The following is a 27,549-nucleotide window of genomic DNA, read 5'->3' as shown; positions in this document are numbered from 1 at the left end:
CGCCGATCGCGCGGCGTGTGTGCGACAACAACAATATTATTGAATAGACTGACGGAGTCGAATTACCGGAGGCGGATAACGCACACACACTGACGCACGCACAGGCACAGCGCCGATTCACGAGCTAGCGCGAGCGCGCGCACACACACACACGCGGACAAACGTTACGGCGGCGGCCGGATTCTACGAACGAAAAAACACGGTCGCACACACACGCACACGAACGCCGCGCGCACAAACACACACACACACACGCGCGCGCAAACGAGAGCGTACACAAACACACGGATATGGTATACCAGTCGACTGTGCTCCGGCGGGCCCGCACTGTCAGCGCCCACAAAATTTCTCAGCTTTATCGACCAGTCGGCGGCGCTGTTGCAACCGGCAACCGCCGCCGCCGCCGCCGCTCCCCCCACCACGTCCACGACCGCCGTCTCTCCAGACCCCCCCACCCACGTTCGTTCGACGTACCCGGCACCACATTCTTTCCTTATTTTTTTTTTTACGCATCTACACTGTATATTATACGCGCGCTCTGTCTCCGTCGCACCGCCCGTCTTTTTTCTCTACCGGTGTGTGTCTCGGCTCCTCTCTCGCGCTCGCCGTCTCTCTCTCGACGTCGTTTGTCCCTCTCGCTCGTCTGTTCGTCGTCGTTCGGTCTTTTCCTGATCTCCGCCACCGCCGCCGCCGCCGCGGACGTCCCTTTTTGCACGCGGGCAACAGGTTAAAACGTGCACAGACTCGCGCACACCGCGCTGCTTTACATGGTTTCCAGACAACCGCCGCTGTCGTTGTACGCCACCGTCAGGTACCTACGCGAAATACTTAAGGCCCTATGGGCGGGTGGTGTACGGGTTTTTAAGGGGTGGAGGAGGAAGGAAAATTACGATTATTTATACATCATCATCATATCATAATATTATCATGTTTTGGGTTGTCGTTCGATTCTATTTCACGGCTCGATTTGTTTTCGCAGAAAAATGTCCACGTTTGCCGGTCAGGTGGACAGACACAGAGGCGTCGTCGTCAAATCCACCATAGCCGCCACGGAACAAGAGAAATCGACGGAATTCGGTCCCAAGCTTGCGAGTAATTTTTTGCATGTTTTTCTTGTATTGTTTCAAGGACGTCGCGTCGTGTTCGGACCATTGGTTCCCAAACGCGGTCGCGGCCGCAGCGGCCCTCTATGTCTATTCGATATAATAATATAATACCGTGATTGTACGTCCGGTTCAAACCGTTTGGCGGTACGCAAACTGCATCAGACACCACGTTACCGCGGCTACCAGCGGTGCTGCCGACCGTTTCCCGAACGTCGACGCGCGCGTCACCAACGTTCGCGGGCGACGACGGCCGTTTACTTGCTGGGAAACCGACGCGATCGAACGTCCGAACGCAACGTGACGTGTATGTCAAAGTCAAAACGGTCGCGCGACGCGCACGGTCGTCGTCGGGTTCGGAGCACGGTCGCCGTCTCGCCGGCGACGGCGAACCGGTTCGGTTGGTGGCACCGCGTGCGCGTACTCGAGAAACGGCATTAGTGGCGGCGCCCGCGCGCTCGTCATCTCTCGCCAGGCTCTCTGCTAGCACACACACACATAAAATAGAAAATAATAATAATTCATAGTATTGTACTATTGTGCATAATACAGGGTGTTTCACCGTGTTACTCCCTTTTTGTAAGCGTCCAATGCGGCAATGCGTTTTTTGGTTTTATGTTTTTGAAAATCACTACCTATGAGTTATTAGTAGGTACTATAGTAGATTTACTGCTATAAAACGTTTGTATATGATTATTTGTTTGACACACGAACAAAAAAATGTTTAAATATTTTGTTTTTGCGTTTTAACAAAAATATGAGTTAACCCCTTTATAAACTTTTAACTTATGTATACATGCGTTTTAAATGTCAATTTTCCGAATTTCCATTAATCAAATGTTTACGTTTTGAACTTTGGAGTCGAAGACAAATACGGTGAAACACCCAGTATATGCTGTGTGTATATTATTGTAACTGCGCTTCCCGGTGCGGTCGAGATGCTGCGCGCGCGCGCGTGTGTGTGTATGTGTGTGTTTATTTCGACGAAGACCGTCTTTGACGCGTACTATTATATAGCTATCCTCCCGCGCACCATATGGTTCAAAAGTCACTCGTAATTCGTGTATTTTTTCATTCCCGTTTGATTTTTTTTCCTCTTGGATTCGTAACGACGTCAAAACATTATGAATCGGTAACATAAACGTCCGGAAATTATTAATCCTGATGACCCTTGATAATTTTTTACCAACACGTGTCCGTTAAAATGGCATTCCGCAATATCATGGTATTATCTGTATGAATGTATATTGTATATACTATATACATATATAGCAGCTGCCAGTATGTTGTAGTGTATATTATTATAAGTTATTATAAGGTATGCAAATGGTTAATATTATTCTTGCGCGTTATACCTGAAATGGTTATTAAGCAAACCGTAATGATTTTTTTCTCTAGAGGAATTCAGTTTAATAATATCGAAATCGCTATGGACTAAAAACTAGTTTTCTCTTTTTACACACAGTGGTGAAAAAATGTTATTAGATTAGGTATCAATACCAACTATTTGTATATAATATGTCTGATGAATATTATTTAATATACATATTTATCTAAATGTATCCTATATTCCTATTTGTTTTTCATGTATACCTACGATTTTACACTGTCAAGAAATAATGTTTAAACTAATCGTACTATATATAGGAAATAATATGTATGTTTTAGTGCAGGCTATAGTTCAAGTTGTTACTTGTCATAATATAGTGTTGAAGCTTAAATAAATTACCTTTTTATTATCACTTATATTACCATGTTACATAATATACTGTATATGTATATGATATATACACCATACATATACAATATTTTATAATTACATTAATTATCTATTAAAACTATATAATGTCTAATACTCTAATGTATAAATGTATTATATAGATTATAGATTTATATTTGTATAAATACTAGAATATATAGATAATATTATGTTGAAAAAAATTAATAAAACTATACCTATTTAATATTTTGTGATGGGGCAAATTACTTATTTAGAAGGGGTCATGCCTCTTTTAAAGTCGTATAAGCACATTTCCCCATTTTTTTCGAAGAAACTTTATAGTTCTACAATAATTGACCATGGAATATTATTTAAATTGTTTATTTAAAATTATATAGAATATATGAAAAAAGTGTTGATATTGTTTGGCATGATATTTTTTTGCGATTAAAAATATAAAGAAATATTTGTTTGAAGTTTTAAATAAGATGGCCCCTCCCAAATATTCACTCTGAATCAAATACAAGTTACAGATATCTAATACTATACATATTCAATAATATGTAGGTATAAGTATAATAGCAGCTGATCACTGATTGCAAAATACTAATGTTGATTACGTGTATTTCTATTATAATAATCGAATATTTAATGATTAAGATAACTACATAATTATGATTCATATAAGTTTGTTATATGGATTATAATTCGCATATATACGAGTACATGATATAGCCTCGAATTGTAAAATATTCGGTTATTTCGCTGGCTCTACTGCTATGTTTGACCGATTAATGATAAGTAATAACATTTTAAATAAACGTACTTTAAGAAATGAAATATAATGGGTAATAATTTAATGTGCTATTTAATTATTTATATACATATAACATATTTAAATCGTCTAATATAATAAATAACTCATTAACACGATGTGCCATTTCATGACTAATTATAACATTTAACTATGTAAGTAAAATAAATAGATTATATTATATTATACAAAAGAGTAAAATACGTCTATGTGTAATTGTACGTATGGTATAGAGATGTATTATCAATACTCATATTTTTCATTAAGTTAATTTATCAAAATTATAAGTGGGCCGCAGATTAAAAAAAATAACATTTAAAAGAGTGTACCTATATATTCCTATACCTATATTATATAATATATACAATACACATCTACATTTATTTTATATTATTATTATTTGTTCTTATTATTTATCTAATATTTGAATTTATTAAAGGAATGCTCAGGCATTCGAAAAATTATTATTTGTCAGATTCTTTTTAGTCAAATCAAATACAGATTTGTTTGTCATAATAATATGTTTGTATAAAATGTTAAAGTAGTTATATTTAAATTGTTATTAGTTTATTACAATTAAAATACTTGAAAAAATATTTTATTTTATGGTAATTCGAGTGTACTATGAACTATATAATTATTTTTTCATATTGACAATTGACATTATTACATTATTATTATAACATTGAACAGTATCCTAAGACATTAATCATAAATAATTGTGCGTTTATAAAATGTAAAAATGTTCAATATGAATATTATTACTTTATTTCTGTAATTATAAAATATTTTTCTCTAATACTGTATGTCTGTATAATATAATATAAACTATTTTTTCATATTTATCACATCAATTTTATTTAATATTCAAGGTTCTGATAATCTCGCACTAATTAAACATTTAAACTGCTTTTAAACATCAACATAAACATTATTGCTGTTTATACTGCATCTACTACCGTTCATAGTAGATTTAACCTGTATGTAACTATATGCTTTTAAAACTCTTAGAATAACCTTTTTTTAAGGGTTAATATTTTTATAATAAATTATACAAGTTTATTTTAAGAATCAAAAATATTTTCTTAACCGGTTGTTATCTACAGAGTATAGCTGTTGTATATATGTATAATACATATAAATATATTAAAATTTTAGTATATTTTATAATATTTAATAGAGATCTAGAATTTACAGTTATGAAGTAGCCGTGATTTCCAGTATTAATTAGTTACATAAAATATAGTAATAATATAATATAATATAGCATAATATATAGTTGTTCCACCAATAATACTAGAAAACTGTGTTTCGGTCCATCTGCAATAGAACTTATCAACCCATATTTATACAAATAGGTAAAATAAATATCAAGTAATACTTGGAAATATATTTTAAATATGTTTCACAGTTATTTGAGTTTTCCAGTTTAATAATTTTACTGATTTTTTAACGCGTAGGTATACTAGTATTTGCATTTTATGTATTATTAAAGAAATATAAGATTAAAACTGCGAGACTGCGAGAATATAAATATTACCGGAAGTTTAAACGGTTTATAGCCGATAAGAATATTATACATAAATACAAATGTATAATCAATAATGTTGGTTACTTAATTTGTTATATGTGAATAATACATTTTTTTAAATAAATAATTATTAATGAAGAATTAGACAAATATTTATGTATATTTAATAATTTAAATCAATAAACCTTCTTCTGATTCAAGTATTGAAAAAGTTTATACAGAAAAATATATAATATATATAATGTATTTATTTAATATATGTACCTATACCTACAGCTTTGCTCAATATTGTATTTCGTTAATATAAAAATTATTTCAACGTGCTATTTTCCTCACGTTCAAACCTATTCTATCACTTTCTTTACTTATTTTACTGCAAGTGTTTTTTAAATTGCATTACAATTTTTTTGATCAATGTTTCTATCATCATATGAGAACATAGACAATTTTTTTCTTGAAAACTTCGACGTTTATCAGTTGTTTCGAATCATTTATATCGACAATATCCACCCAATATCACTTCTAACTTGAATTTTATATATAAAAGTAGAAAAAAAATTACATTAAAGTAATTTTAATTTTATTGCGTTCAATCTTGATTTTATGTATTTATAGACATACATTAAAAGCTATTTTAATTAAATTAAAAATATGAAATTATAAATGAACATAAATTTAATTTGTATTCAAAGTTAAGTGTTCTGCAATCTTGACATTAAGCAATTGGAATATTTTTTTTAATTCATCTAAATTTTATAAAATCTTCAACAAATTTGAAATACATTTTAAAATATTATAAGTCAGAGTAATTAGTATAACACTCGATACTATAGTATTTACTATATTAATCATTCTACTTGTTTTTAAAATATCAATATACTTACAAAGACAAAATACGTTCTGTTAAAACTGTAATTGAAAAGTATCATTGAATTTATTTGAAAAAAGCTTTACTTATATTCAATAAGAAGGTTCTAAATCTTTTTAGAACCTTAACATTTTCTTCCGTTAGATTCTATCGAGGGTTTAGTCTTAAGTACTCTAACTATTTGGTAAACTTTCCAAAGCTTACAGGCAATATGTTTAAACGTCAATCTGAAGACTCGTCTATACTTCTTTAGATAAACCTACTGGAATGAAAAGCTTTCAGAAAACAGAAATTAGTTCTCCAACCGCACAAATATTTTTACTCCTAAACCCAATTGAATTAAATCTGATAGAAAAATATCTAATAAATAATTGAATACCTCGTATAGTCGTATGTTTGGTTAGATTTGTCGATTGTTGTATTTTATATAATATAGATGTAGAATGTAGACATTTTAGATTCTAGGCGGAGCGATAAATGTATTGATTTTACAATGATGTTTGTGTTGTTTTTTATCTGAAGACACTTTTTATAGTGAAAAAATGCTGCAATTTTCAACTTCAATATATTTTATGATTGGAAAGTGAATTTAGTAGGCTTTACTGAAAAGTAAAAATCACAGTACTATTCTTAATAATTGGGAAAAACAAAAAATACAAAGCAGATTTTGACAAAATCGATTTTCTTATGTTGTTGTGTTGTTGTAATTTAAAAGCAAATAACCAATAAATACTTCAAATTGTTATCAAATATTTATATTAACAGTTTATATACAATAATATACATAGTATAATTTTCAGAATCGTATTTGAGTTAATTATAAAAATTTGAAATATTTGAATTTTTTTTTCTAACCTCAAACTAAATGTCAAAGGTTTGGCTCTTAAATTCACGCAACCATAATAATGTTTTTTTCTTCTTAACCTCACGTATACTTATCTTGCTTATTTTAGTTCGTATGTATATTTTATAAAATACATATATTTAATAAATATTTTCTTAAAAAAATTTATATTTTTTCTGAATAAATATCAATAATAAAATTTTACTCGGTCAAATTAATTTTAAGGTTCCTAGAAACTCATAAGTTATTATTACCGGAATTAATAAAAAAGAGTTGAGCGTAATCCCATAAATATAATTTATATAACTGTCTAAGATTTAAATTCGGACCTAATTGCTTCTTTTCACGTAAAATTATTCGAAACAATTATGTTTATTAATATATATACACGATGGCATTTATTTTTTTAAAACATTTAAGTATAATTGTATATGCTATTGAGTATATAAGCTATAAATACTGAGAAGTAAGAACCCATTCACACTGTTTTACTGTAAATTGGTATTGTCTCAAAATTGAATATTCATAATTTACTATGATAAATTGTTATAAATATATACTATTAAAATAATTCAATCAATAATTAGATACCTACAATTGGCATCTACTGTACAACAGAGTGGTTACCAGTTACCTACTTTCCTCTTTTTAAAATTAAATTTAAAAACGTATAATAACAACAACAACAACAACTATTAAAATGTTTACAGTTTTAAATACCACCATTTAAATTTTTTCCAATAATTAGTTTTATATCTTACAAAAACGATTTTGTACAAAAATATACCGTTAAATATAAAGGTATTGAGATAATTATAAAAATGTATTAATAAATTAAAGCAATGTATAATTAATTTTTTATAAATTATATTATTATAGTATATAATCTTATTACCATGATATTATGGCAGTAAATTAAATTTATAAATGTTAACTAAGTATTGTTTCGCTGAGTTGAAATGAGATAACATTACATATAATTTATTATCGTAATTCGTAAGTAAATAATTAGTAATAACTAATAATTTATTATATTCTTCTGAGGACCATAAATATTAATACCCAAGTTCGTTTTTATATAATATAATGCATTTTGCATTAACATTTTCTAAATTAAATTATAAACTAACATTATTACTTGTAATGTCTAATATATATGTACATAATATTCATAGTAATTTTAAATTCTGAGCGAAACAATAAATGCATTGATTTTACAATGAATTGTTTTTTTTCTTTATTGCCTCTCGGAGAAGTAAAAATACTTTGATTTTTTACTTTAAAAGTGATTTCTGATTGCCAATTGAATGTAGTTGATATTTTGAAGGGTCAAAAGTAAAATATTTATTTTACTTATAATCAGTTAAAATGTGGTGAAATATTTAAAATGTACAATTAAAAATATACAGTTTATAATACCATTTGCATTATAAATAAATTATTATGAGCAATAATACAACTTTAAAATAAAATTAAACATATTTTAACCTTATACCTAGTAAAATAATTTTAGAAGTGTAAAAATTTAAATTTAAATCTTTATAAGTACCTACTTATTATTTTTTTTTTAATTTTCAAAATGATTAAATTGAGTCAAGAATAAAAATATTAGTTTAATCAACATATATTATTCAAAAATTTGATTTTTAAAATAAATTAAAAATATGTAATAAAAACAACAATCTTTATAATACTAATTACCAACACATAAAAAAAAAATCAAAATATGCTCCAATGATATATTTAATTTAGAACCCAGAAATCACGAAACAAATTTATATTAAATCAGATTTCTCACATTTTCTTTCTAAACTCGTATACAATGCTGAAACTGGGTATAATATTTAAAATGTTTAATTTAAAAACAGTCGTTCAATGAAGTAAACTTTTATTTTTATTTTCTACTGCTTACAAGATTACAGCAACTCAGTTCATAGAGCATGTCTAACCAGTAACTAACGTATATATTTTTTTAAGTTAAAAACAAATAATATTTAATGGTGTTTTAATTAACTTGAATAAATTATATGGAAATAATCCGTTTTTGCGCGAGATTGACCATTCCCATTCATTTCCCTTAAAGCATTGCCATTTTCCATTTCCTTTGAACATTTATAAATCTCTGTTTGCATCTTTATGCAAATGTCCTATATGATATGTAAGTCTCGTGTATTTTAAATTCAACCAAAATACATTAAACGTCACCATTATTTTATACGTAAACGATCCATCATATATGAAAATGGAATTTCTCATGGTCATGGGTGGAGAATATTTATGGAATGTCGATAGTGTATTTATTTAAAGTTTTTATTAATCTTGAAGAATTCAGATTCAGACATTATACAAAATCAAGATATGTATTGATTTATAAATTGGTCTTAGTTTTCTTTCGTGTATGAAAAACGCAACCACTATTTGAGGTAGAATAAGTGCTCAAGTTTTATCTGTCCTTATTTTTTGATAGTAAATTAATTTATTTATTTGGTAATTTGGTTACCTTTAACGAGTTATTTTTTTAATTAATTTACCAAGTGTTTGTAAAAATGACGAAAAATTTGTAACTCATTTCTTATAAAATTAATTTTGATAAAATAATAATATAATCCTAAAAAGCAAGCTTTGGGTTTTCACTTATTAATAAATAAACATAAAAACTAATTTTTGAAAAATATCAATAGTTTATGTGTTATATAAAAATAGAATTTTATTAAAATGTTAAAATAGTCCCACAAAATATTATTTTCTTCCTTATAATAATAAATTATTTAAAAAATATTAAACTTTTAAAGATATATAAATATGTAATATTATTTAATATTTAATTTTCTAAATCATTCTTATTTTTTACAGACATATTTTAAAATAAAATACAAACGGTTCAGTTAATTAATATACTCGGAACAAATTTATCTTAACTAAAATAATTAGGCATTTATTGTATTTCAACTTAATGCAATTTGAACGATTTATTTTTATCTGAGTAATGTCGTATTAGTTATTCATAACTAACATGATATAGTTAAAACGGATAACTATAACGAAAGTACTTAACATCATAATATAAATATACATATAGGGACATATAATACGTTACATGCATAACGTGCAGCACTTTAATGTACTCTGTATACTGAAAATAATTAGACTTTCAGCACTTAACAAATATGAAATATGATGCACTTAAACGTACACATACATACCTATACAATAAAACCGTTCAAATATGCATTTGGTATAGGCTCTATGAATTATTCCTGTATAACTTTATTTTATTATTATTTTTTCATCCAGTTTATATTGAGCACTATTAACATTAACTGTTTTCGTTTTAAATACTAAATATTATAGTACATTACCAATGAATAAAATAAATTTCAAATATTTCATATTCAAATACATTATAACAATATTGTAATGTTTGAAATATAATATACGGTTTATACTCATTATTATTACTATAATTCCTATACGCTATTAAAATTATAGCATAACAATAATGTTTTCTTTCTGTCAGAGAAAGCTTACCAAATACTTCATTAAAATCTTAAATTATTACATACTTATTAATATTTTTCATAAGTGGAGTATGCATCACAAGAATTAAAAACTAACTTAATGAGATATAAAAACGTATATTTTGACTTACAATTAATCATAAATTTATAAAAAAAATAATTTATGTTTACTAGTATATATGCATATGCATTTCATACTTTATTTATTTATAATAGGGGTGAGTTCTTATTTTAATAGCATAGGTTCTAGTAATTAATAAATAATAGCTTTGAATACAATTTTTGTATAATACATTGGTTTTGCTTTTAGGTTTTATATATTTTTATACAATTTTACAAATCATTTTTAATGAAACATTTAATAATTTATCACTTTTTAACTGCTGTTATATTTACCTTCCTTAAAGTAAATAAAAAAGTCCGTTTTTGTTTTTAAGCAACAATGTTAATTTTAGCTTAAAATGTAAATATTTGTGCGGTATTTCTATTTTGGTGTGAATCCCGATACGTATATTGCATCAATCTAACACAAATAATACCTACACATTTTTGTATGTATATATAAACCAAACCGTGTCTGAACTCACTTTAATTATTATATCCCAATTATACTGCAAAGACAGTAGGCAGAAATAAATTACATATGTAGTTTTAAAATTGTAGTAGGTATATATAATACTTGCGTTGAGTTATAGTACTTCATAAAAAAAAGTAATTATATGCTTTCGCTACTTCCCATTTATTTGAGGGACCGACCCTCTTATTCTCACCATTGCGTTCTGTTTTGTGTTTTGTGCGAGGCACCCTATTCACTATTATACACTGTAGCCCTTGTTAACACATCTATCCGTTTCGTCTTCGATCACTCCCCTAGGTTATGTTCAACGGTGATGTAATCTCTATAATCAAAGTTCTCTGTCTCGGTTTTTCTATGCACACAACAGTTACACATTTTTTTAAAAAACTAAACAACGAACAATTAAAAGTGCAGTTTCCGGACATTGTTAACTTTGAATATTGTTTTAAATGTTATTTATGCGCAATCACAATTTGAAAAAATTTATTTTTTATACATACCTATCATATTATGTTAATATATGTTGTTGTGACGTTGACACGTTGTGTTCGCTGTTCATGTACCCTGTCGCGAAATAATACTAACTGTGTATTGTCACATAATATTATATGTATCTTTTAAAATGTTTTAATACATGCAATACAATTTATTATGTACCGAATTATCTTTATTGTAATCACAATGCATTCAAAATAATGATTTTATATATGATTTGAAAATTCTATATACCTAATATAAAAATGAAATATATTCATCTTTAATATTTGTATCTTTTTTTTAAATATATTAACAATGGTTTGCAATCAACTGGTACTCTGTAGTGTGCATATATGTATTCCAATTATATAGTTATACAACAATCTATTTGAAATAAAATAGTGAAAAACAAATACCGTTTTAAAGTGATCATGTGTATTTTTTTGTCAATCGCATACTCGTTCTGATTATATAATAATGGTCGTCTAAAAATTGAAGTGTATGTAAATATAAGATTTAAGAACTGAGAACTCGTTAGAGTGTGTATACTTTTATTGTATGTACATTGTACAATGTACCTACCCATATTTGCAGCTCGAAAAAGAAAATTGAATAATACACTTACTCACGTAGTATAGTAATGTACGTTTCTCATGTTACCATTGCAAGTGAAAAATTCTTGAACAAACCTAAATATAAATCGATACTATTTGCAAGTTGAAATGAATGATACAATTAAAAATATGCCAACTACGAAGCTTTAATCTTATCAGCGTGGAAAGTAGATTTCAGACGTTTTCCCATTCGTGAGTAGGTATACTAATAAATTGTCGTCGCAACTCGGACGTATGCGTTAAATCTTCTCGACAGTTGTTAATTTCGAATAATAAAGATACGGGACATTTCGCAAAGTTATATTGCATTAACACAGCAAAGTCTGAAAACTAAATCGCACTGGTGCGAGGGTTGTATAATAATAATAATAATAACGTATAATAATATTATAGGTATTGTAGGTACTTTCATTTCAATATTCCATTTTACAAGACAATAACAAATTACAATCATCTTATACAGCTGCAGTTATACATTCTATTTATATTTATTTTCCGTCTGTCTCTTCTATTATGGGACGCGTATGATGATGACGTAACGTAACCCGTGTCGAACGACAGCCCTCGATTGTTGAATGACTTTGAACAACGCGCGTAGGTAGTAGGTACCCTGTATTGTAAATAATATGTACGCACTTAGAAATTAGTATAATATATAGCTGGTTCATCAAGGCATTAGACAACGGTATTATTTACGCGCCAGTGGCTCCCGCTGAACGACATATATAACCTAATACCTATATTGGCTATATCATGACTCACGTACAATACAATATTATATATAATATAGGTATTAGTATTATATACAGAGTGATCCATTTAACTTGCAACGCGAATGCTAAATGCTATTACATAGTGTACAATTTTAAGTTGAGACTTGAGATGTGTGGAGGAATAGTGAACCATAACTTTTACGGAGTATGCTGGCCTTTGTCATTTTACACGTTGTTCGTCTAAACCTCTATAAGGATTAAATTAATTCATAAAACAGTATTCTACTTCTGCAGATTATCGAAATTTAAAATGTAGTTATCATAAAATAAAATTCACCTGTGATGAAAATGTTTCTATTTTTTTTTTTTTGTGTAAAAATTTCGTATCATAAACTTCTACTACATTACTTCAGATATTTTATGTTAAAGAGAACATTTTTTTTCGCCAACACACAAATTGACGTGGAAAATATAACAGTTTAGCTATTTAAATTAATCACTCAGTACATATACTGTAAACATGCAGCAATATACGAAAACCTTCATATAGGTAGTGTTTCCTTATTATTATAATAATTTCCAACTTTAGAAATTGGGGTGTTTAAATTGCATAACTTACGGTATATAATATTGCAGAGTACACGACACTATCGCACCGGCCAAGTTTAATGTCTCTCGCCCCTATATATTTCCGAAACTATGTTGAAAATAGTATAATAATAATAATAATATCGAGAAGGTGTAGGGTTATTTCGAAGGCAGCGTGTGTGTGGTTTGTGCAGTGAGTGTAGTGCCGTACGTAAAATTCATCGTCACCCTTCGTAAGAACCACTCTACGTCCACTGCACTGGTACCTACAATATACAAAATATTATATGAACTATGAACACACGATAATAATTTCTGTGTTCGAGAGTACCTAGTTAAACGACACAATAATGAAAATAGTTGGCCGAGATTATAGTTTTTTATAAATATAATTTAAAATAATTTATTTATATGCTTATAGAAATTAATATTTTCCTTATAAACTCAAATTAAAAATTTGTTACGCTATTATAACATTATAATAATTACTAAATACTGATTATACTTATATTAGAAAAGTATAAATTGTGTATTTTTGTTCCTATATAGTAAGTGTATACGAAAATACAAATAGATAAACACAAGTACCTACCTAGATATAAGTGTTATAGTAAAATTCATATTTTTCTAATACAGGGATGATCAGTAATCCATGATACACATATCTTAGTTACCTACGTATACAGGCTACAATTGTATCTTGTATCGAGATTCTTTTTAATCTATAAGCAGTGTTTCAGAAAAATAATTTTATCATAACATACTTTATTCAAAAGACCTATAATTTGGACTAAACTTTCGTTTTTATTTTTTTTACAACTCTGTATTAAATATACCGTATTTTTCATAAAAATTACAAATCATACATAATGCATTAAATTACTCTCTTAATATCATTGTCTTACCAAATGGAACTCATTTAGTGATTGTATATTATACAACTTTTAAAATACAAACACTATTATTTAATTGATTATTGACAAATAAAAGCCATATATAGGTTTATTTCTCAGAAAAAAAAGACTATAAATAACTATAATTTGTACATAATTTTTAGTAGCATTTTTTTGCAGTTGTCATGGCAATTATATTTACCTAAACACTAAATGCTAAAAGGTTTTTATTTTGTATATAACATATTATATAGATTTAATTAAAGGATATATTTCGTGTATTATATTATTGACTGAGAAACTGATTCTCTTTATAAATTATTATTATTATTTTTTTTTTTTACTTAAATTTCTGAGTTTATACTTTATAAGTTACTAACTTTTAACGTAAATTGTTAACATTAGTATTAAAATATTGCAATAACCTAACTATAAAATTATTAAAACCAGATAATGGATTGATTTCATTATATTTTTTTATACTCTTATAGTTTATGGCATGCGTTTCCTATGCTTTTTTTCTAATTTGGCATCGAATTGATAAACTAAATGATTTTACTGTAAAAATACCAAGTATAATTATAATCATACGCACACTTTGTGGTATATGCGTACATACAGGGATAATATAATACCGACGAATAAAGTTTTATTATACTCGTTTACGCTTGGGCAATTTCCCAAAAATAATTTACAAATATTTTTACAATCTAAAATTGAAATTTTAAAAATACGTAAAAACGATTTTTGGCCGACTATAATATTATTTTCATTTTTGAACCACCGTAGTGGCGTGGTGGTCAAAATAAAAAAGTAGGTATACAACACAGCGGTGATTTCGGCGCTGAAAACTTGAACCAATTACCATTTTTTTTTCTGCCGTCGTCGTTGTCTTTGCGCGTATTGTTTAATAGCCGAAAAATTACGATTCACGGACGGCTGTTGATTGGTTTGATGGGAAAAAGTAATTTGGACCGCTCGAAAGTGCTCCGGGCGCGCGTAATCGGGTTATTCCCAGACTTCATAAATATAATTCAGGAGTGTTTTTTTTTCTCTTACACTATAGGAAGGCTCCCCAGAGACGCCCTATCGATCTGACTTTGGACCGCGCGAGCATAATATTGTACGGAGGATGAGGTAGGTGCGACCACGGTGCTGCTAGCTGCACCGCGTACACTCGCACGCACGCTTTTCAGCAGCGTTGACGTGACGTTGGTCGTAACTACGAGTAACTGCAGCCGTAACATAATATTATTCGTTTTACGATACTATTATATATTATTATTATATTTAATAATTATTATGCGCCGTCGATCGCACTGAAAAGTGTCGTTGAAAATTTAATGCGGTGCGGGTTTTGCTCGTGTGTATTATTATTATACGTATAATAATATACAACCATAATAATAGTAATAATAATAATATGCTCTCTTTAGAGCCGCTGCCGCAATAACGTTTATTTTAAAGCGTCCTGTGACCGACGCCACCGAGCGGATGCTTAAATTATTAACTAGAACAGACATAGGTGGGTTAAAAGCTGCACCCCCTCCACCATGGCGATCCCCGTGTTCACACACACACACACACACACACACACACACACACACATGTATACACACTATACGCAGGTATACCGACACGTATACGCATATTATATTATTATACACTGACGGCAGACTCAAACGATACGGTGTCATCCCTTTAAATCGCATCACACCATTTTTCTGTGAAATTGTATGTTTTTGAATGCGTTTTTTTTTCATATATAATCCAATGTATTTGTAACGCTATATTTTTCGAGTATACAATTTTTAATTTTATATATCATTTTCATGATAATAAGCCGTATATGTCAATTATATAAGTAAAAAATAAAATAATAGATACCGTTTTAGACCTTTCAATAATTTTTTGATAACAACTGATAGATATTTTTAATTTAACTATGATTTTCAGAAACAGAATATTTTTCTAAAAAATATTCATGTATAAATATCGAATATAATATTATTTTTATCGATAACGAATAAAAATTTAAAGTTGGCAGTGGATCGTGGATCACAACTTTTATCTAATCTTACGTAACGATTGCGTACATCCGGTTTATTATTTTACTCGCTGCTCGTCTAAACTTTAAATGCTTATCAATAAAATAAATCGTTTTCAGTATTCGATATTCAATATTCATGCATCGAAATGATTTTAAAAAAGAATTCTACTTTCGATTATAAAATTTAAAATATAATAATATATAGGTTGTCAGGAAATAAATTTAAAAATCCTACAGATTATGTTAAAAATATAAATTGTTTTTACTATTACAAATAGGTACTTCAAACCGCATATAAAAATAAAACAATTTATTAGGCAAATTAGCGCAGTCATGGTGGTATAATATGTAGATCACTCTGTAGGTACACGTACATTACACATATTAGTGTGACAATAAACACTGTCAATCTATTAACCGCAGCCAAGATTATGCGCACCTCTGCTGACGCCCACGGCTAACCCGACCCCACCATACCCATCACCGGGCGAGCTTTAAGATGAGACGTTTCACGAATAAGTCGCCAGCGGCAGCGTCGCGTTTAAACCGTATCCGATCCACAAAAACGCCGTCATCAACGTTGCCACGGTTTTCGCGTAACTACAAATATTTAATACACACAGCCGTAGAATAATACTGCAGTAGTTATATTATATACACGACAATCTGACGAGAAAAGCCTCTTCTGCTCTAATAATATTTTACATATACCTGTATTATTTTATACGAGTGGCATTATTACTATGCCAATCTCGTTCGAAATCTTATACAGTTATACGTATATGGAATAAACGCATCGCATATGTATTTAATATTATAAATTTATAGTATAGTAATGCGATTACAAATATAATATGAGTTATATACATTTTAAAGATGCTTCGTACTTCGTAGTGGCTTTTCCCCTTCTACAGGGTATTATGACTTTTCTCGGCAGTTTTCTATTTGTTCAAACTGGGTGTATAATATATACGAAATTATATATCTGTACTTTTTTTCCTATGAAAAGTCAAACGGTAGGATTTTTTCCCGTTTTCGAGTATTGAAATCCCATTTTTAAATCGTAATTTTATCTCCGAAATGAGAACAAACTAAAACAATTTCCTTGAACTATTTATTGTAGTTTGGTTGACAATAGAAAACTACTTTTCCTAAGGTTATTTTTAAAGCTTAAAAGTCTTTTATTTATTTTTCAAATAAACTATTGCTTAAGAATCGATTTTCAATACTTTACATCGGTCTGTCTTTTGTCGCAATTCAAAACTTAATGTCATTATTATTATAAGTATATGACAATAGTCGATTGTTTAAAAACGTTCAATCATGATTATTTTGTTTTGTTCATTTCATAATTAGAATTCATATTATTAGCTTGATTGCTAAAATCACAAAGGATTACCATTTTTTAATCGAGAAAATGATATAAACATATTTTAACGAAAATAACGTGATTATTATAACAAACATTAATACACGGTGTATCAAATTTATGTCACGGGTGTGCCGTATAAAAATGATATAATACTTGTATGTTAGCTACCACGTATATAATAATATTATATTAAGTTCTGAAATGTAAAACTATATTCAATAATTTTTAGTGTTGCAAAAATGAGAAGATATCGCTATTCGCTGCAAATTTGATTAAACGTCGCAACCCTCTCAAATGCATTCCCGCCCTAAAGTGGCTACGTCCGGATGAGTAATCTCTCCGCGCTCAATACCCGCTCACTCCGAATAGTATACATTATACTGAATAACCTGTCGGATATTTTGATAAAATTATGTAAATTTCCGTCTCTCGTTTCATTAAAATATTTTATTTTTCATGTAATCTGAATGTATAGAAATAGCGTGTACAATATTGCGTGGTCCATTCCGGTATTGGCATACTTACAGACCCTGAAAATTCGTGTTTTAGTCGAAACTCGCGTTCCATGCGGTAACCACAACCAGAACATTTTTAATTCACACTCATGCACACAGCTCGTACACAATTTTCACACTAGTGTATTACCATTTACCACCGAGACCCACAATAAGTGAACTGAATAATAATCAGAGTAGAGTAATGAAAAGTGCCAACGGCGCGGCTACAGTAATTGAAGGTTTTGACTTCTGATGAATTAATTAGGATTGAGAAACGTTTCAAGAGCTTATAGTCTACAAGTATAACAATTGTTTATGATTCAATTAGCTTTTATTTTATTCCTGCATTTAAAACTAAAACCTTTATATATATATATTGTATATGTACGTTTTTAATTTAGGTATCCAAAGTATTTTTAAACGTTTCAAACGTAAATATCTCTTAAACCTATTGTATATTTTTAAGTAAGATTACCTAATGATACTGAATAATTTTTTATAAACTATATAGTATAGACTATAGTATATACTTTTAATTTTATATTATTATTAAAATTATTTCGGATTATTCATGCCTAGTGAAACATATTATTCAACCGGTCATTTAATATTAATACTTATACCTAAGTAATTTTTTTTTTGAAAACAATATAAAGTTTAATAATTTCTGACATAAATGTCTTGGGCCATATATTTCAAAACGACTAGACATTTTTAGGACACTGTTATTTTAGGTTATGGTTTTGACGTTTGAGAGAAATTTAGAAACAAAATGTTTTGATAGAAAAAATGTATATACATCCCATATTATGTAGACCGTGTACACCCCACGTGGTCACGTGTTATAATAGTTTTACATTTCGAAAATTCGAGTAAAAAAAATGTTGTGCAATATGTGTTAAATGCGATGAAAATCAAAAGTAATATTGAATGTCAAAAACACGTCAGCAGTCGACCAGTAGGCGTTTATAAAAAAAAATATACCTTACATTATTTTCTACATAGTTCTTTGACCTATACTTGGTTTCAAAAGCTATTCTAACATAAAACATTTATCATACGTTTAACATAGTAAATAAAAAAAAAAAAACGTTAATATATATATAAAAGATATATGTCTAAGGCAGTTGCGTATTTATATTTAAATACTGAGCATACTAAGAAAGCTCATGGCTTATCTTTGATATGTTTATTATTATTTTTTTTTTGTGCAGTAGATAGTAGACTAAATTTAAAACTGTACGGTAAAACCTATATTCAACCAACCGGAAATTGAACGAAGATTGTACTCAGGGTAGTGTGTCGAAATTTTAAATTTCTCATTACTTTGCGATAAAATAAAAACCACACAATTCATGGTTGTAACCAATAGAACACAAAAAGCTCCGTCTAGAATTGTTTTTAGAATTCGATGATTAATCGTTTTCGGATTTAAAAAGACAACATACCAACCAAGTGACCTATCCTAAATGCAATTTCCACGCGACTGAAGCGAGATAAGCAAGACAAGTGCCCAACAGTGAAATTAATGTTCCGAAATGCCACCCTCTTTTTTAAGTTCAACTGGAAAGTGGAAACAAACAGTATTTTTAATTCAATAGCTACATTTAATTACGGTCAGTTATAAAAACGTCACTATTATTTCTTTTTTTTATACATCAAACTTTTAAATGACCAGTCATTTTTTTTTTTAACTTCCTCGTTGTAACTTTTATTATTTTAATATAGTATATCTAATTACTATTGTAATACGATATTTTTTTAAATAAAATATTAATATATACAGCCATAATATATATACAGAATAATATATAGCCAATGGTTAGAGAAACCGAAACTTAATGTATATGAGTATATATATATTAAGCAAAACTACTAAAACTAATGAAATCCTACACTAAATACCGAATACAATAAACTTGTAAAATAGCAGACGTTCGTAAATATTGTTTTATTTAACTCGTTAAATATTGATTTTGGTATTGCAACTACTAAAGGTAGGCACTGTTATAATATTATAATCCAATTATTTACAAACTCTATTCATGATTAAATTCTTTTCATTTTTGAATTTCAAAATAAATATTAGTATATTACCTACATGTATTCGTAGTATGGATTATTTATTTTTAGCAAATTTCATAACATCACCACTGTTTTTTCATTATCATCGACACACGAATATAGAATAACCATTATTATCCTATTTTTCGATTACACTGTTTTTCACACCTAATAATATCTGTGACCACTAATATAATGACGTACTGACGTGACACAAATCAAATCAAATGTTTTGGTATATAGATCAACCGATAACTGCTACGTATAACTCGTTTATGTATTATGTGTTATAGTTTGATAACTTACCTATATACTGTTGTCAACAACAAAATATTTTAATTCGGTTATAGTATACACCGCAATTTAACATCAAACAATGTGCCAAAAACACATTGATCTGCAGTAATGGTTAACAAATTAAAATAAAAATCGATAAAACAATTTTGAAATAATTAAACAGACATGTTGATTAAAAATAACGACAACAAAAAATGAGACATTATTCGTAAACATAGTACAACCGGAAACATTTGTTATTATTTTTTAACGCTTTGTAATTTTTCTTTACCTCAATAAATGTACTAAAATCGGCAATTTGTTAGCTTCTGTATGCCATATGTTTATTTTTTATGAAGCCGTTTGATAATAAGTCTGTTAATTACGTACAAATCCTTCGCAAGTGAAACGTGAAACAGCGATTAAGACTTGTTTTTGACGAGTTGCCAGTATTCTGAGCTATTAAGTCAAGTTTAAAAAATAAACATTGCCGTTAAGGAAGGCTATCATTGTTTAAAAAAAAAAACTGACAATAATACTGTTTATGATATTCATACTATTATACTAACATATTTTTAACAACTAACTAAAACTTCACTAACTTGTACATAATCGGTATCGAGCTTTCCCCCCTCCCTGTGTACTGAAAAAAACTTTTTGCTCAAAACAGATTTACAACAGAATATAATATACATTTATACATGCATATATGCAGTACTTGTGTAAAATTTTTTTATTCATTTTTTTTTGCCATATTTCCCTTACACCGCTACAATCCATCGACATAAATTTGAATGCGAACCTTCAAGTTAATCTGTGATTTATTCCCTGGGCCACGTGAGCGTGTGCTCATATATACCCTGGGGATTCTGTACTCTACATTAATCCTCCCTCCATTTCGCTCTCTCCAACTACCACTCTCTCTCACTTTTCCCCTTTCCTCTATCTACTCTCCACGCCACAACATGACGCAGCCCCTGAAATTGAACTTCACCCCCTTCAGTATTGTTGTTGTTATTTTTTTTTACACTAAGCCACTCACCCTCCTCTCATAAGGGTCGTTGCCGCCATATGGGGCCCGATCACGTTCTTCGGAACTTGTGTTTAACACGTTTTCAAAAAACCATTATTTTCCGCAGGATCTCTAATTAAATGGTCGGCGGGTGAACAGGTGCACTTGGTGTGGTTCCGGATAGCTCGACAGCATGCGCATTGGATTTCAGAATTGGCCAAAGTAAGAAGTTCTTAATAATACAATCCTAAAGTGTTTAATGAGAGGTCGAAACCCATTGGTTAAAAAGCTGGGTCGAATATAAATTATAATCGTTAAATAAAACGACCAAGTATAACCTTATTTTACTATTTACAAAAATCATAATCACTTAAATTCCCACTCGCCCGCTCAATAATCTTGACTCTTGAGTACTTCAAACTGTATGAATAAGATTATTATAAAATATGTATAGCTAGGTTACCCTTGTTTGAACTTTAAACAACCTATATTAAAAATAAAATCATCAATATATATTACCCATAATAATATAATATTTAAAAATAGTAATAATAAGATTAAACAAACTATAGTTTAATATCATAATAATTAGCTATTTATATTATATTAATTAATTATAATTCTACTCTTGCTTTCTAGTCTTTCAATACAACTTTACAATAATACCTTTATACCTATATAAACATGCAAATGTCTAATCGTAATAAATGTGGATTAATATTTTATTATTTACGAGTATATCAAAATTAAACATGAATTATTAAATTCAATATATTACCTAAATATTAATTTAGGTTATTTATTGTATTTAAATTAGGCATAGGCACTAGCAGTATAGTACATATAACTAAATAATAAATCCTTCAAGTACGATTTATTAGTCATTTTTTTTTTAATACCAGCTCATTATAGTAAGATTAAATTAAGTTTTTAAATTGTTTGCTGCAAATATTTAAAAAATCGTTACTTCCAAGTTCCAATTATAATTATTTTTATAATTATATTCAGAATTTAATATGGTAAATAAAACAGTAGTATGTTATCTACTAAGACCCTTTTAATCATTTATAATCGTTCAGCCATGAAAAACTTTAGTTAAAGACAATGCCTCACAACTTTTGAGAATACTGTATGGGTAGAATTAAAATTTACTTTCCTGATAAACTTAAAGTTGAGGATAAAATTACTTTTATAACTTTTGGCTCCGTGAAAGAAATAAACTATTCTCTTCCTTGATTACTTATAAATAGTTATTAGATTAAGGTTTTTTGAAATAATTAAATAATATTTTTTTACCTAAGTAAATTTAATTTATGAATATTATATTTTTGAATATCGCAATATTAGTTGTATAAGTACTTTATGCAATAGTTAATAACTTTGTTATACAATTTTATGAGATAAAATCTACCTACTATGTTTCTTTTTCGTTCAAATATAATATTTTTAATGTAACATTCATTTACTTATTGCTAAAATGAAAATAATATCCTTCAAAAATCAAAATTAAAATATTGTAAATTTGAATTAAATTATTACATTATTTAGTGTACACTGTACATATTACATCAAATATAATATTTACCTGTACCTAATTTAATTATTTATCATGATTTTTTATTTAAATTCAAAAATCAAATTAAACTTTTTTGTTTTAAGATTTTTTTTTGTCTTAACTTTAAAACTGATCAAATACGAATATCAAATTCTAACCAAACTCGAGAAATGTTACAAGATTAATTTATCATCAAAAACTTGTTGTGAATGACAATATTGTATTATATGTTTTTCCGTCGTAAATATCTCGTCACTGAATGTTTATGAAAAAGAAAAATAATAATAACAATATAACTGAAATTCTTTACAACATGTCATTTTATATTGAAAAGGTAATACTTCTGAAACTTGCTGGGCTTTGTGTTTTGACACATTTCTAAGTCCTACATAACATATTAACGTTTCGTTTGGCTTTTAGGATTTTCAACCACACGTGTACATAATAAAATATATTGTGTTTGGTTCTAGAACAATTTCCTGTTTCACAGAACATCACCGGACGGTAACGAACTGTGGATGTACAAACGTTTAAGGGGTGAAAGCACATCTACGGTTGACTCCCCTCATACGTACACGGGTGCGGGAGGTCTAGTGATACGCGACGATCATTTGTTAGTCGTCAAAGAGCATAGCATTCCATTTTGGAAATTGCCCGGAGGTTATGTAAATCCTGGTAAGCATTTTGTACTTTAATAAGGTTTTATTATCCCGACGGTTGGTTCGTATTCACATAATATATACCTACGCGTTTACATATTTATGAGGTAATCCTTAGTGTAATTAAAAAACACACAAATGGTAATTATACGAATAAAAAAAGAATTAAAAATTAGTCGGTGAAAGTATAAAAGTGAAATAAAACTGATTTTTCGGTAAAAAAATATTTCGTACCAATATATTTAGTAAGTAATTAAAATAATAGTCGTTAATTTTGAGTTTGAAGCTATTTCAATAAATTTAAATTTGTTTAGCTTATGTTATTACACACAATTAAAATATAATCCACTGAATACGTTTGTCGTCAAACCACGGTTTTTCTTATTTTTTTTTTTTTTAATATAGGAACGGTTTTTCTAAATATCCTTAGATATATGATAATACATGGCTAAAGTAATAAATTTGTTTTTATGATTTTTCCTGTCCTTGGTATTTTATTCGTGTTCCAAAAGGGCTGTATAATAGCTCTGATATTGTGATGAAAAAATATTTGATATAATCAGTATAATCCGTTACCTATCATTTTTATTTTATAATATTCCTATACAGAATTCTGTGATATTGCCACTAATGATCAATGTACAGTGTTCATGTTATTATTTTACAAAACCGGAAACCCGATATTTTATTTTTTTGTTAAAATATATTATACTATGGTGACCTGTCATATTTACACGCATGTTATAATTCGCAGTACATAATAATATTAATAATTTGCATTTCTATTTTCGTACACTACCTATGTTATAAGGATAAAATAACACGCAAACGTACATGTTGAATGTTCGATAATATTACAGCGGATAACAATAATTATTGTCCGTTTATTTGTTACCATGTCGTGTATAAGTATGTTATATAATATAATTATTAGAAACACATTTTGTTTATAGGTAATTTAATATAATATACGTATTTGTATGTAAGACACATAAATAACTAATCGAACTCATGTGGAAATATCCATTTTCTGTTTCATAAACGTACATCTTACATATTATTATTTTTAAATTTTTTTTTAAGGAGAAAATATCGGCGAAGCTGCTGTTAGAGAAGTATTTGAAGAAACGGGCATCAGAGCCGAATTCGTATCTTTAGTGGCGTTCAGGCACGTTTTAAGTGGGAGTTTCGATTGTGCTGATATGTATTTCGTCTCAAACTTGCGACCATTAACTTTCGACATTGTGATTGATAAAGAGATATCAGAGGCTAAATGGATGAAGGTAATTTAGAATTGTTTTACCTTCGAAGGGAATGCTTATAAAAAAATCAAATAAAAAAAATGACGTCATTAAGCCCGTGACTCCCTTGCAGGAGATTTATGACACTTTTTAATAACCCTCCTGGTCCCTTCCGACAATTGAATCACCTATAATCTCGCAGATGTTAATCTATCAAATTAACACTTTCCATTGGCTCGTTATCTCTAACTTTAGATTGCTTCGACGGGGATAATCCCTTTATGTTGAATACTAAAAAAAAGTATTATTCCAAAAGTCGATATTTCAAGAGATGTACGAAGTTTTAAGGGTAGGTAGTAAGATAGGTACTCGACGAATATTCCAGTATACAATTTTAATGAATGTAAAAACTTTTACTGCAAAACTAAAAAAAAAAAACAAACAAATATTATTAAATTATTTTTATACAAACGCAATTATTTTAAATTAAAAATAGCGGTATCTAATCGAAATTCTTTTAATTCTCTATAAAGTATAAGCCCAAATTGACATTTCGATTTAGATAAATTTTAAGTTTTCATATTGGCTTAATATTATTTAAATGAAAAACAAATATTCGTATATCTATCAATAATTCTATCTATATTTATAAATTGTATAAATTATAATTACATATTATATTATTTCAACGAAGATCACTCGGAATACTATTATTGATGTACTCGGTACTAGCATACAGTTGCATAAAACTATATTTATTGAAATAATATTCATTAAAAAATATATTAAAACGTTCTTTATTCAAACAACTATAAAATTAAATTTTTTATTATTTATGGAAAATACCTTTTATCTAAATAACATCACCATCTAGAATTTCTATATAAGTCTTATTTACTTGGATGTATTCTATTTTTTACAGTATATGCTGAACTTAAATAAGTTTTATAATTTTTTGTTTTGTTTTGTTTCTAAAGGCAATAATGATTATATTTTATATAAAATAATAGTTTTGATTGTACTTAGTTCTTTTTACAACCGTAGTAGTGTTTGATTTTTATATCCTCTTATATTTTTGCAATTAATTAAGATGTTATTCGTATCTATTTAGTATAATTTGCATAATACGGGTGGATCGTTTTCAGTCATAAGATAATTATTGTTTGTTGCAAATATATGCCCTTTTGAAAGACAAAATGTTGTACATTTTGATAATATTTGTACAATGATTTATATTTAAAAGGTTATTATAGATATTTGTAACGAATTAACATTTGGTGATATTAAGCGAATATAAATGATGATCATTGTAATTTTGTATAATTCGTGTACTATTATATTAAAATCACTGTCAAACAATTAAATTAATTTCTTATTGAGATCAAGGAGAAATCGTACAATACAGACTATACGATTATATATATATTATATATTATGTACTTCACTGACTTAATAAATTCATCGTACAAGAGTCACACCTAAAAATCCAATAATATAAATTACATATTCTCGTCATGTTTTCTAAACAGTAGGTATCTCCGTGACTCTGTATTATTATTGTTTTCTTATTTTATTTGTTTTTTGTCCTTTTTCTTTAGTGCGAAGACTTTATAACGAGTCCAGATGTTGGTGAACACAGCCGTTTTTTCGTCAAAACGTTTTTCGAAAATTTAAAAAATGGCATCACGATGAAAGCGAATAAAACAATTCATCAATTTACCAATAAAGAACTTATCAATTACGCCCCGTCGTACATTGTGCCGAAAAATTCTGGTACAGATGTTTAAACGCACATTAGCTGAAACAATTTTGTTTTCAATACGTTATTAATATGTGTATACATTTACACACCTGTATTATTATTATTGGTGTAGGATTATAAAATTATAATAGTACATATTATTTATATTGTTATTATTTTTGATTATTTGTATTGTAGTTTCGATTTAGCTACAACGTGCTGCATGATCCTAGCAGACAAACGGCCAAAAATAATAATTATAGTACACATAAATAAATAATATTATAACCATATTGTAGTATAATATCTGTAGATGATGCATAGGTATACACGCTGTCAAGCTGTTTGTAATCTGTGTGTCGTTATAATATGTATGTTCTCGTGTAAATAAAATTTTTTTTTTTGTGTATCAAAAAACGGTGCGCGGCGGGATTTATATTTTTTTACAACAATTGTAATGCGTACCTATTATATTGTGCTGAAAATTGCAATATACGAGTTAAATATACTGAATAATAGTGAGAGCAAAAAATGTTCTACGTAATTTTGTTTTTGTTTTAATAATCGATCAGGTATATACCGTATACATCTATTTACCATCTACATATTATAATATTATTATGTCGACCTAATTTATAAGCGTACACTCTGATTAAATGAACAAAATACAAATCACCTTTGTACGATCAGGAGGTACCTACGTAACATTATTCTATACATATATAAGGTTCACGTGTAAAAACGTAATAATATAAATGATATTATATCCAATTACTGAATCGCTTTTATATGGTTTTCGCATCGTACCGCGCACGCGGTTTC

At 28.6% G+C, this 27,549-nt stretch overlaps 1 protein-coding gene across 1 annotated transcript; it reads left to right on the top strand.

Annotated features, from left to right (window-relative positions):
- Positions 1-277: 277 nt before the first annotated feature.
- Positions 278-27,272, top strand: LOC114129248 (nucleoside diphosphate-linked moiety X motif 6). The gene is made up of 6 exons (XM_027993921.2): positions 278-811; positions 980-1,092; positions 21,659-21,753; positions 23,557-23,761; positions 24,829-25,028; positions 26,585-27,272. The coding sequence occupies exons 1-6, from the start codon at positions 768-770 to the stop codon at positions 26,771-26,773; spliced, it is 846 nt and encodes a 281-aa protein (XP_027849722.2). The 5' UTR covers positions 278-767; the 3' UTR covers positions 26,774-27,272.
- The last annotated feature ends 277 nt before the right edge of the window (positions 27,273-27,549 follow it).

This window comes from Aphis gossypii, chromosome 3 (genome assembly GCF_020184175.1).
Source record: "Aphis gossypii isolate Hap1 chromosome 3, ASM2018417v2, whole genome shotgun sequence".
In the NCBI taxonomy this organism is placed as follows: Eukaryota; Metazoa; Arthropoda; class Insecta; order Hemiptera; family Aphididae; genus Aphis; species Aphis gossypii.
Note: the sequence above shows the minus strand (reverse complement) of the source record. Positions and strands in the feature narration are given on the sequence as shown.